Source organism: Apteryx mantelli, chromosome 7 (assembly GCF_036417845.1).
Source record: "Apteryx mantelli isolate bAptMan1 chromosome 7, bAptMan1.hap1, whole genome shotgun sequence".
Classification (NCBI taxonomy): Eukaryota; Metazoa; Chordata; class Aves; order Apterygiformes; family Apterygidae; genus Apteryx; species Apteryx mantelli.
This window is the reverse complement of record NC_089984.1, coordinates 29,239,132-29,251,659: the sequence shown is the minus strand read 5'-3', so window position 1 is coordinate 29,251,659 and position 12,528 is coordinate 29,239,132. Positions and strand designations below refer to the sequence as shown.

The 12,528-nt window shown below is 67.5% G+C and overlaps 1 protein-coding gene across 1 annotated transcript in view; it reads right to left on the bottom strand.

Moving 5' to 3' along the window:
* KCNIP2 (potassium voltage-gated channel interacting protein 2) overlaps positions 1–8,532 on the bottom strand; it is a 38,999-nt gene extending 30,467 nt beyond the window's left edge. Inside the window, exon 1 of the mRNA XM_067299546.1 lies at positions 8,460–8,532. Coding sequence (XP_067155647.1) covers positions 8,460–8,532 — 73 coding nt within the window. The remainder of the gene's footprint in view (positions 1–8,459) is intronic.
* Between the last annotated feature and the right edge of the window lie 3,996 nt (positions 8,533–12,528).

Here is a 12,528-nt window from a genome sequence, read left to right as displayed (position 1 = left end):
CAGGCAGAGGAAACTCACTGCATCACCGGGGCGAAGGGACAAAGTCTCCACGTCGCCTCGGGGATCCTGGTGTTTTCCTCCTTGGAGGAGAAGCCCATGGCTTTGGGAAAACATCTGGGGCTGATTACACCTCCGCTGCTTGTCGGGCCCGCCGGCAGAGCTGGAGCATCCTGAGCCCCGGGATCATCCCAGGCAATGCCCCTCTCGCTGCCCTCTCCCAGGGCAGCCGCCGTGCCCCGAGGAGCTCGCGAGGAGCTGGGCGCCACTGATGCACGCGGCGAGCGCTCTTACTTATCCCCTTCGTTACGTAAGGAATTATTCCGCTCGCATTAATGACTTTGCGGCAAAGGGGGAAATGACATGAATGATTCCCGGTGCCTGTGAGTGACTCACTTTGCACGGCGGAGGGGCGATGCGCGAGGAGGGAGGAAATCTGCTCAGGTCAGCACAGCCGAGCAGGGCGCAGCCGCTGCTTGAAGGAGAGCCGGGGAGGAAGGAAAGAGACTCTTGAGGGCAGATCCCGCCGCCCAGGAGAGGGCTGGGACCGCGGAAGAGCCGGCAGCACCAGCACGACTCCTCCGCGCTGGTGGAGGCCGGCCCCACACTGCCTCTCCCCAAAACACGCTTCTTGGAAGAAGACGGGAGCTGTCAGGCTCTGAGAAACCCTCCGCCTTCGCGGATGCGATCCAGGCTGGCTGCCGCCGCGCGCCGGGGTGACAGTCCCTGGGGAGAGCGGGTGGCCCGACAGGCACAGAGCCCGCGAGGGACATGGGGATCAGCTGCACCCGCAACGCACTACATCCCCTGCGGGACGCGGCATCGCGAGCCCCGCGCCCCCTCGCCAGCCTGTGCCGCGACCCTACGGGCAGGCGCCACCCGAGCCGTGGCCCCATCACCAGGCCCCCGGCTCCGGCTCCGGCACGTCCCAGCAGCACCTCCAGGAGGGGCGGCCTGGCTCTCCTGTCCCACGGCATCAAGGCAGGCCAGGACAGCCGGCTCCCGGGGGACGCACGGCTCGGGGGACTCGGCCAAACCGCTGCCAAGGAGCCCCGGGGTGGGGGCACCCTTGCGGAGACACGGGGCCAGGCAGATTATTGCCTTTAAATGCATTTAGGGGCTTTCGGTAAGCAACGCAATTTTAAAAAATTCAATCTAGCGAGAAGCAATTATCGGAACGGGCCAGTAGTGGCTCGTCCATCTAACCTCGTTAGCGAGGAGGCCGGCTTCCATTTCACCCGGCCGCCGACGGACGGTCTGCGGTCACCAGGTGAGAGCAGCCGGCTGGCTGCTCCCCGGCTCCTGCCGAGCCCGGGGCGACCCACTGATCCGTGGGTTTGCCAGGGCCCAGCCTGCAGCCAGACTCAGCAGGGCGTTGAGGACCACAGCTCCATCCGGGTGCCCCGGGGAAGGACATTATCCGTGTCCAAATTCACGGGTTTGGGGATGGGGAGAGGATGGTTAAGGGAGCTGCTGTGTCCCGGTCCTGCTGCGGGGCACAGTGCCTGGACACGGGTGCGGGATCCCCTTTTCTGCCCCATGGAGGCTCAGTGATGGGGTCCTGCCAACATCCCAGGCTGCCAAGCGCCTTGCCCAGCAGGAACATCGCTGTCACTGGACGGGGCTCACGGGGGCTGCAGGGCAGCCCAGGACGGTCCCATCCTGGGACATGCCCGGCAGCGCTCCCATGCCTGCACCCGCGGCTGCAGCGAGTGGACCAAGGCACCGGCACGGGTGGGCTGTGGGTATCCCCTCCTGCCCCCTTTCCTCTGCCCAACCCCTCCCCTTACCCGCCTGCCCTAGACAGGGAACCTGCCCCTCTGGCTTTGCTCGGCAGTGGCGCGGAGCTGCGGCCGGCGGATATTTGTCACCAGCCCGCCTGCCAGTTATTCACTCCATCACTGTCTCTGACCCGCTCCCTGGGGAGAGACCACAGGCAAGTCCATCAATCTCCGCTGCCAGTCCGGCACCAGCCCTTGGCCCCGCCGGGCTGATGAGGTCTGAGCATCCCCTGCCTTTTGCAGGCACCACCACCACCCCCATGGGTTAACCGGGCCCGGGGACGCGGCTCTGCAGTGCCCGACCTGCCACCCACACCGTTGCCTCCTGCCCAGGGCAAAGCCACCAGCTTGTCCCAGCCACAGCCCAGGGCTCTCAGAGCTCGTATGCAGATGGGACTGGAGCTGGAGCATGGTGCGCTCACATCCCACAAGGTGCAACCCCCTGCTCATTCGCCGTGGCCGTAGCTGGCGCAGAAATCGGCCCCGTGGCAGCCGTGCTCGGAGCTGGGGCACCTGCCCTGGCCACGTGTGCTCAGCACGTCCCCAGGACCCCGGTGTCCCCAGGAGCCTGGTGTCCCCAGCTGGGCGAGCAGGCACAGTGCACAGACGGGACACCGACTCTCTCCCCACACAGACGCCAGCGCCGCCCCGGAGCTGGGAACGATGCCGGCTTGCTGAACACCAGGGATTGCTGATCGGATGGGCTCAGAAGCCGGATGGCTCCCATTGGAACGGGGCTGGAGGCAATCCGGATCCAGCCCGAGACGAGCCCTGGAGGGCAGGCGCAGGAGAAGTGCAATGGGGTGACAGCGTGTGCACGCACACGCACATGCACAGCACTCCTGCCCACGAGTGTCCGTGCACGTCCAGCTCGGAAAAGAAACCCTCGGGGAGACCAAAACCCAGAGGCAGCAAAGGAGCCAAAGCCCTGGTCCCCCGCCGGCAGCTCACGTTGAACACCGCAGCCGTCCTGCCCCGTCTCTCCCCCTGCCGGGCTCCGTTTCCAAACAAGCTAATTACTCACGCCAGTCCCTCAGCGGCCGCGCCAACCCGTTTTAATCTGAAGCAAAAGGCAAATTTACTTAAAAGCCAGAATCAAACAGAGCCACGGCAGCCCGGAGACGGGAGGCCTGGAGGATCCTGGTGAGAGCCCCCCGCAGAGCCCAGCCTGCCGGCGCAAAGCGGCTCCGGGCGGCACCCGGGCACGGAGCCCTGCTCAGCCCGGGAGCGGGGCCACCCCGTCCCCAGGCACGTCCCCCGCGCCGCCCTGCCCCTTGCTGCTGCTCTGCCCCAGGGCGATGCCTGGCGAGGACCGTGGGGCGGACGGCGGGTTAAACGGGACCCACGCACCCACTGCGGGGCCCCTTCGTGGAAAAGACGAGGGGGCCGGCTCCCGTTGCTCCTCGGGGAGCTGCTTCCACCTGCCCCAGCGGTTCATGGCTCTTCGCATGCTCAGCAATAACCCCCGCAGGGCTCCGCAGCCCCTTAGCGGAGGCCTTGGATCCTCCCCCTACCCTGAGCCAGAGCCCCTCACCGTGGCATCAGGGAGGCAGCCTGCCCGGCTCAGCCCGCCTCGGGGGGAGGCCAGCAGCGAGATTCATTTCACCGGAGGCTCATTCATCTGCAGCACGATTAAAGCCCAGGGCCAGGATCCATCCTGGCGGCAGGAGAGCGATTTGCCAGCAGATGGATTTATCATCTCCCAAGCACAGCAATTTGGCTTAAACGAAACCAAACCACTTCTCCTAATGAAAACACCACTAATGAGCAGAGCCAGCGGAGGGAGGGGGAGGGCAGCGCTGCTGATGGGGTCTCTGCTGTCCTCGGCGGCTGGCGTGACCGCCCGGTGCGCAGCCTGCGAGGCAAAGGCACGAGGCTCAGCCCCACGTGGGCCTGGCGCAGCCCGTCCGGGGACCAGAGCCCACGTAGGGATGCGGACGAGGTGCCGTGCAAGCACGGGCTCCGGCAGCACGGCGGGGTGAATTTTGGCATTGCCCAGCACGGCGGAAAGCAAGCCGTCTTGCATACTGCTTCCCCCTTTTCTCCGTGCAGCAGGGTTCAGCTCTCGCCACACTCGCCCCCAGTCTGGGCCTCCAGATAATCCCACACCAAAACCTCCTGCTGTGCCACCTCCCAAACCCTTGGGGCCAACCGGTCCCACCAGACCACCCAGCAGGAAAGCAGCACCGCCGAGAGCAGACACCTCCCCTGGCTGCACCACGGCCAGCCCTGGTCCGAACTCGCCTCCGAGCCCGGACACAGGGCTGTGGGCGGTCAAGAGCGAACCTCTCCCCGCCCGGATGCTGCTAGCCAGATGCAGCCGGGGCTGCACACCTTGGCCGAAGTTGCGACAACCTATGCATTATGCATCAGCATCTGCAGGAACCAGGCATTTAACTGCGCCGAGCAAAGCAACTAACTTCCCGTCAATTAATCCTGTGCCCAGAGCTGTTTCTGCCCCGCGGCGGGCGCCCCGCGCAGCTCGGCCGCCGGTCTGGAAAGGCCAAACGCACCCGAAGCCCCGTGAGAGGCCAGTCATCCGCTGGGAAGGGCTGCGGACAAGCCAGGACAGCAAAGAGGGAAGAGGCAGAGAAGTACGGACGCCGGAGGGAGGGAGACAGCAGACAGACGAGGCAGAGCCAGGCAACGCTCCCGTCACCCCGGGAAGGTGCAGCATCCGTTCAGGGCAAGGCGCTTCGGCGCAAAGGGGAACCCGAGGGGCCCGGGAGCGCTTCCCTCGCCGTACCCACCCTGGTGACGGGCCTCCTGGGGGCATAGGACACGGCTCTGGTGGCCGGCCCGGCTTCCAGCCCAGCCTCGCTGCAGGAGCAGCAGCAGCAAGCGGAGGGGTTAGTGCGTGGGGCAGCAGCAGTGAGGCCAAGGCAGGCAGGGGAGCGGGGGGGAGCAGGGAGATGGGCAGCGGGCTCAGCTCCCACGGGCTCCTGGGGACCGGGAGCAGCCTCGGCTCTGCGGCGGGCTTCGAGCTGGGGCCCGGAAAGACCCCCCAGGTGTGTGTCACCCCTCCTGGGTGCTTTTTCTAGGGGGAGAGAAGAACCCACTAGCGCTGCTGGCCGAAGGGGCTGCGGACATCGGGCCCTGGCCGGCCCTGGTGTGCACGCGGGAGCCGTGCAGCCGGCCGTGCGCCCGGGGACATTCACGTGCAGCGGGGAAGGAAAAGGTGAAGGCGGCTTTCTCTGGGCACTGGCGAGGCGCTGCCATGGTCTCAGACACACTGCCCGTCCCAAGCTCCCCGGCTGCATCCCCGGGATGCATCCCGGCACACAGCTGCACGCACGGCACACAGCGCACCACGCACACCCGCACCCATGCACAGGCACACCAGCCTCTCGCCCGCACGCTCCTGCCCCTCTCCATCCTGCTGCTCCAGCCGCCAGCTGCAAATCCCCGTGCACCCACGCTGTTATTCCGGGGAGCCTAGCGCCAACACCACCTCCACCACCCTGGGAAATAAATCCCCCCCTGCAGGTGTAAGCCCTATGCTCCTAAAAGCTAGCAAAGGTTGTGCCTCCGCCCCACCACAGGCGGGCTGCGAGCAGCCACAGCAGAGCCGCAAGGTTTGCCGGCGGCAGAGCCCACTCTCTCGCCTAGTCCTAGACCTGCCCATCACCTGGGAGCAGGTCTGCGGCAGCCACGGCCGGCCCGGCTCCCGCCTTCCTCCGTGGGGCCAGCTCAGCTGCCGCTCGTTTCTGAGCGGCACCGGGAGAGGTTTCTCGGAAGCAGCCTCCCTCCAGGTGCGGAGGGGAGCTCAGCCCAGCGCCGCGCTGCCGCCAGCCCGAGACGCAGGGCTTTCGTCTCGCGAGGCGGCCTGCTAAAAGTAGCGGGAGTTACGGCGTTCCCGCCCATCAGTCGCGCCTCGGGAGGCACGAGGAGCCCAAAGCTGCCTGCAGACGGTCTCTATAGCAATTGCTCACCCACCGCTACGGCTGCGGCTGCCTGCGGGGTGCAGCGCCGCCGCCGCCACCGCCGCCAGCAGCCGCGGGAGGGGAGGGAAAGCCGCCTCCCGGGCCGGGTCGCCTCCCCAAAGCGGCAAGCGGCAGCGGGGCCCGCCAGCCTCCGCAAGGCCGGCGCCGGGGTTGGGGCCGGGGACGCGGTACCTCCGTTCCTGAGGGCAGAGCGCCACTCCGATCCCATCGCTCCTGCGCCGCGGGCCGTGTCCAGAGCCCTCCCGAGACACCGGCTCTGGGCTCCGCTCGCACAGTAATCGCTCATGTCATTAGAGGGCTGGAGGAATAATGTAATTTATGGGTGGCTTTTATTTCTCGCTAGCGTCATCTAAATATCCCCGGAATGGGCTGTTTTAATTTCCTAGCAGTGTAGCCTAAACGAGAGTTCCTCTCCTCACCGCAAGCCCCGGGCTCGGCGGCAGGGCATGCCTGGCGCCCGCTGTCGCACCCCACGCCGGCCCCGGCCCCCGCGCGCCCCAGCCTGCGTTTCTCGCGCCCGCGGCGCCTGCCCCCCCTCCCCTTCCCTCCTCTCCCCTTCCCTCCCCTCCTCTCCTCTCCCCTCCTCTCCTCTCCCCTCCGCGCCGCTCGCACGCGGCGCCAGCTTTCATTCACTCGGTCGCTCGCCGGCTCACACACACATCCACGTGCAGCGCTCGCGCAGCCCAGGGCGGCTCTCACCGAGTGCCCAGGGCGGCCAGGCGCCGGCAGCGATGCCGCTGACCCCCGGGGGGGAACACTGCCGACATGCTGCGATTTTCACCCGCTCTTTAAATTCAAATAAAATCAATGGCCCGGTGGGGAAGGTGGGGTGGGTTCCTACTCCGTGCATAGCTGGAGCCCCTCTCCTTTTGCAGGGGCTGTTTCTAGCCCTTCTCCACGCATGCACAGATGGGGACCTCATCCCCCCCCCTTGTCTTTGGGGAGCGATGGGGGGCAGCAGGACCCACTGCCCCGTGGGGTCCCCGCTCCTCACCACATCCCCAGGGCGAACCGGAGGAGCCCAGGCCAGGTTACGAGACGTGGGCTTGAGCTATTGCAATGCTCTCCAGCGCTAAGGCTGCGCCCCCCCTCCTCCCCTCTGCCTCACTTCCACACTCTTCCTGGGAGAAAAACAACTTTTCCTCACTAGCGTCGGTGTGGAGGGACAGCTTCGGAGCGTGCAGCCAGCGCCAGAAAGCCAATGCAGGCGGAAATCGCAATAACGCAGCCGGGACCAGCTCCCACCCTGGGCACCTGGTGTAACAGCCAGCTCCGTCCTCGCAGGTTAGCAGCCAGAAAGCGAGCTCCCTCTCTTCCCTGTGCCTCAGTTTCCCGTGCTGTGAAATGGGGTGCGTGTTCCCAGCCTTACTCCCCCAGAGGCCTCTCGGCAGCCCCACTGCAGCAGGCAGGAGCTGGCTGAGCGGCACGGCTCCCCTCTGCCCAGGTTTTTGCTGCTTGGCTTGCTCAGACACAAGCCCAGGCATAAAAGGTCTCAGCCTCAGAGAGACTGAAGTTTATTTTTAATCTTGGTTTGATTTAAATCCATATGGGCATTTTAAAGTTACCGGAGAAACCAAAAGTTGTGTGTGGGTTTCAAGTTCCTACACAGCTCAAAAATATCTTCCCTGCAGCACGTTTGTGCAGGCAGCAAAGCAGCATTTCCCATGCGTGGAGCTGCTCGGGGAAGCGGAGGGGGGTCCTGCCCTGCCACCACTACCTCCTCGAAACTCCAAAGCAAAGCTTGAAACCTACTCCAGACCGTGGCAGGAAAAGCGTCACCGGGACTTGGGGGAGCCATCCGCGTACATGCCCCTGCGCCTGTGGTGCCGGGGCACCCAGCTCCACCGAGTATGGACAGCTTTGGCTCCGGCGTGGGCCCCGGGAGGCAGGTGGGAACTGCCGCCCCATTTCACAGCTACTGGGACAGAGGCCTTGAAAGGGGGTGAGATTTGGCCGGATTCATGGAGAGCACGTGGGGAAGCCGGGGTGTCCCATGCTCCAGCCCAGCCGCTTTGCCGCGGGACGGTAGGGGACAAGGTGCCATGGACGGACGCTGGTGGTGTGACTTGGGAAGCCGGGCGCTTCCCTGCTGGGGACCCAACGGGGTCCCACGTCTGGTCTCCTCGTCCCAGGGGCATCCACCCCACGGCCGCCCTACCCCGGCCCTGGGGCAGAGCATCCCTGCCCGTGCGGGAGGCTGGTCCCCGGGGGATGCAGCGCCAGGGGCGGAGGGGACACCTTGCACCAGGGAGCTGCTGAGTGGCGAGAACCACCCTGGGGGACCTTGCTGCCGGGGTGCCACCGCGCCCCGGGGTGCGGCAGAGGGTCCGAGGCCTGGTGGAGAGGGCCTGGAGTGTCCGGACAGGCTTGGGAGCAGGGGTGAGGGAGGGCAGGCTGTGGGGAGGCCAGGAGGGGATCCCTGTGCCCTGCTGCCCTGGCGGGGGGGACGACAAGGGGCCTTTTTCAAAGGCTTTTTGCAAACCTGCCTGGGGGCACCTTCCACACGGCACCGCCGGGACCCCACCCCCCACCCCAGGACCGGGACCGTGGCCGTGCTGCAGCCCCCGGGTCGCGCCCCCCCCCCCCCCGGGCAAAGCGTGCGGGCGAAGCGGGGCGCGCAGGGGCTCAGGCGGGTCTGGAAGCGGGCCGGGCCGGGCCGGGCAGGGGGTGCCCCGGGCCGCCCCCGCGCCGTGCTCCCGAGCGGCTGCTGCACCTTCCCCCGGCGGGCGGCACTCACCCGTGAGCTGGTCGTAGGAGCCGTCCAGGTCGCGGGAGTCGGAGAGACTCTCCTTCCTGCCTTTGCTCCGCATCTTCCCGCTGCGGGCAGGGGCGGCCGGGGCGAACCGGGACGGGGCGCGCGGGCTCCGCCGCCCGCCCCCGCCCCGCCGCCCCCGGGGCTCCCCGCGGCGGGAGGCGGCCGGGAAGGGGCCAGCGGGTGCCGGGAGCGCGGCGCCGCTCCGCTCGGCTCGCAGGAGCGCGCAGCCGCCCCGGTCCCCGTCCCCGCCGCCGCCGCCGCCGCCGCCGCCGCCGGGGCTGGGCACGGCCGCCCCCTCGCTTCCCTTCCCCGCCTCCTCCCGGAGCCGCCGGCCCGGCCCCCGCCGCCCTGCGCTGCGGCTCGGGGCCCCGCGGGGAAACTGAGGCACGGCACGCCACGGCACGGCACGCCACGGCAGCGGGGCGCCGAGGCTGCCCGTGCCCTGAGCGAGGCTCCGGGCAAGACCTCCCGGTCCCCGAGCGGAGCCGGGGCAGGGGCACTGGGAGGTGGTGGTGTCGGATCGGGGGGTCTCCGGCAATTTCGGTGAGCCTGAGAGCAGCCCGCCGAGCCCTGGGGGCAGCCAGCCCCCGCCGGGGGTCAGAGACCTCGCGGGGAAGGAGAAGGGGAAGGGGACGGAGAAGACGTGGGGCAGCGTGGCGGAGCGAGCCCTGGGTGTCAGTGCCCAACTCGGGATGCTCCTGGGGGCCACAGGGAGAAGCCACCTTCAGACTGGAAATTGCGGAGGCGGAGGGGACGTACAGCGGCCCCCACACGCAGCGAAGGGCTGGCACTCTTGGCAGCTCCACCTGCATGGTCCCGCTGCTTCCCCCGTTAGGACGCTGGCCCGAGGGGCGCAGCTGGCACTGGAGGGTCCCGGCCAGAAGCAGAGCTGGTGGCTTTTGCCATGACGCTGCACAGTTGCACCTTGCCACGGGGCCTGGGCTGCCCTCAGCACCTCCCCGGGAGCTGCCCCGCTCCCACCGCTCCCCGCACCCCCTCCTTCGCCCCCCGCTCGCAGGCTGGGCTTGGCTCTTTGCGGAGAGCTGCGGCCGGGCAAGGAGACCCCGCGCCCCGGCCCGGTCCCGCCACCTGGCCCGCGGGAGCTGCGGGGCAGAAAGGGAATCGGGAGCAGCGGGGAGGGAGGGCCGGCGCTCACGCGGCAGCGTGTTGTCAGCGTGCTTTGGTGTCAAGCCATGAAAGAAGCCGCCTTAGCGAAGCAGCGATGCTTAGCAACTGCCTGGATCTAAAAATAAGAGCCATTTAGCGAGGAAAACGCAGCGGAGAAATGCTTGAAGATCTGCTGGGGAAACACATCCCCCCAGCCCTCCCCGCGGCCCGGCCTCCGCCGCAGAGCCCGCCGGCGAAACGCGGAGGGCGAGAAGCTCCTGGGGCGGCCTCGGCAGCATCCCCCGCTGCGGAGCCCGGCGGGCCGGCGGCAGGGAGCCGTCCGCAGGTCCGAGCCGTGGCTGGGGGGAGCAGCCCCACCGCGAACGTGCTGGGCCCGGCAGAGCCGCCCGGGGGAAGTTTTCACCTTCTGTCATCCCCGGTCCGTCGGGAGGCAAATGTGGCTATTTTTATCCCAGCTAAGTGCTCCTGTTCCTGCAGGCGAGCGCCAGATGCCTTGCCAGGCTGGGGAGAGGGGGGAAAGGGAGCCGTTCGGGGGGTGCCATGGGGTGGGATGGGGCAGCCCCGGGCGGCAAAGCCCACCCCGCGGTGCAGAAAAAGTGGGACGCAGCTCACTCGCTCTCTGGTCACGGCTGCTCTCCTTAGCAGACACCAGGGCCAGGCACCTTGCCAGCACTCGCAGCACTCGCAGCCCTTGAGCCTCTCTCCACTCAGGAAAAACACAACATCCTCCCCAGAACGTTCCTCCTGGCGCTGGGAGCCGGGGGGTTGCGGGACACGGCAGTGGCTGTATCCCCCTGCCTGGGCTTTCTGCTGCAGAAACGAGCCCAGCCCCTGCCTGCCCACGGGGCAACGCCGGCCTGGCCACCAACACCCTGGTAAATATGTCCGGTGGGGGCCGGGCGCAGCGGCAGAGCCGAGCAAGGACTGCAGAGCACTTCCCTCGCGGCACAGCTCGCTGATGCCGAAGCACCGGGCCAGGCCGAGGAAAATCACCTCGGCGGCATCCGAGGCTTTAATCAAAGCTCTCTCGCCCCGCTGCCGCTGGCAGCGTCCACCGCGAAAGCAATCAGCGGGGTCAGGGCGGGCAGGCAGCCGTCCGCAGGCAGGGCGGGCTGCCCGCGCTGCCGCAGATGGAGCCAAATTAGCCATTTCCCGAGGGCTGGAAGAGCTCGGACGGCTCCTGCGAGCCCAGATCCTGGTTATAAGGGGTAATGGGGGGGACGGCTATGCCCCGGCTGGCCGAGGGACCCCAAAGGGCTTGGGCTGCCCGGCAAGCAGGGCACGGCTTGCCATGAGCCCCGACCGCGCTACCCCACGCCGGCGCAGGGGAAGGGATGAGGACGGCTTTCTGCCGGAGCCGGGGCGCTGTGCTGCAGGGTGGGCGCCACGGTGGCTCCACAGCCGGGAAGGGCGCTGCGGGCGAGGAATAGCAATCAGCTCCGCAGGAGGGTCGCGGGGGAGGCCGGCGGGTTTGAAGGTGGCCTGTAGGACACACAGCCCTGCTCAGCGCTGCCGAGTCGAGCAGCGAGGGCACCAGGCAGGTGCAGGGCCACGAGTGGAGCAAAAGGCAACGGGGTGTCGGGGACTTACAGGATGAGCACGTATGGGGGGGAAGAAACCAGCCCCAAGGGCTTGCAGCCAGGTTTCTGCACAGCCCAGAGCTGCTGCTGCAGGCAACCAAATGAGGCTCCCTGGAGCTCATCTGGGTGCTGTGGCCCCACTTTCCATCCCATGCCACGCTGGGGGGTTGCACACACAGGGACTTTTGGCTTCAGTGCTGTAGCACCCGTGTCTGTAGGCTTGCGCGGCTCCTGGGAGGCAAGAGTGAAGGGTGCTGGGCTGGCCCCGAGGGAGGAATCGCAACCAGTATCGAAGACAGGTAACTGGGAAGAGGGAAGGAGGGTGGCCAAGGGCGACATGCAGCCCAGGAGGACAGAGAGGTGGTGGGGCTGGCGGCAGGGGCCCTGCTCCTCGCCAGGCTCAGCGGGGAGGGAGGCGAGCGGGGGGGTGAGGGTGCTGCACCCTGAGACGGGCGTCCCTCGGAGGCAGGGTCCCTGGGGCCACCCGCCCACCCTCGCCGTGGTGGAAACCGCCCTTGAGCATCAGGCTGAGCGCCAGGCACGTTCCCTAAGTGGCCCATCCTTCACCCTGTCAGCAGCCTCGGCGTTTGGATAAGGACATCTGCGCTAGATCAAGGCTGCTCCCCGGGCACGGGCTGCGGAGCCGGAGCTGGGCACGGCCCTGGGACGGGGAGCTGTGCGCTGCCCCAGGGGATCCGCTTTTCTCCACGAGCGCTTGCAGCCAGCGCAGCCTTGTTCGAAGTAACCAGGAGGTAGAAAAGGGAGACATTTCAGGAGGCTCCGTCATTGCCCAGAGCCCTCTCTGGGTGGATGCTGAGCCCTGCTGCAGGCAACGCTGAGCCCAAGGGCACCGGACAGTCACACAGCCCTTTGCTTCCTCCTCCTCCCGGCCCTGGGGCTGCTGCAGGCTCCTCCATGCCAGCCCGGGGCCTGCCGTGCTCTGCTCCACCACCAGCCACGTCCAGATCCAGGCTAGATGGAGCCGAGTCTGTCCACAACCATCCCAGCCCCATGTCCCTGCTGCAAGACACCCTTCAGCTCATCCCTGCCGCCGGCTCTTCCTGGGACCCCCTGTTTCGGCAGCAGCAGCTCCCTGGGACGTGCAGCAGGCACAGCTCCGGGATGCTCGCTCCCAGCTGCTGCTGGGTGCACTGGTTCCCATGGAGCCCTGCAGAAAATCTCAGGCTCGACGCAAAGCCCAGGACAACCCCAAACTGCTCCCATCCACACGAGCAAGAGCAGCCTGAAAAGGAGGCAGGGGCGTGCGGCGTCTGAGGCATCGGCATTGCAGAGCAGGGCTGGGTACGGGGGAGCTCCGGCCCCAGGCACAAGCCCGACCCTGC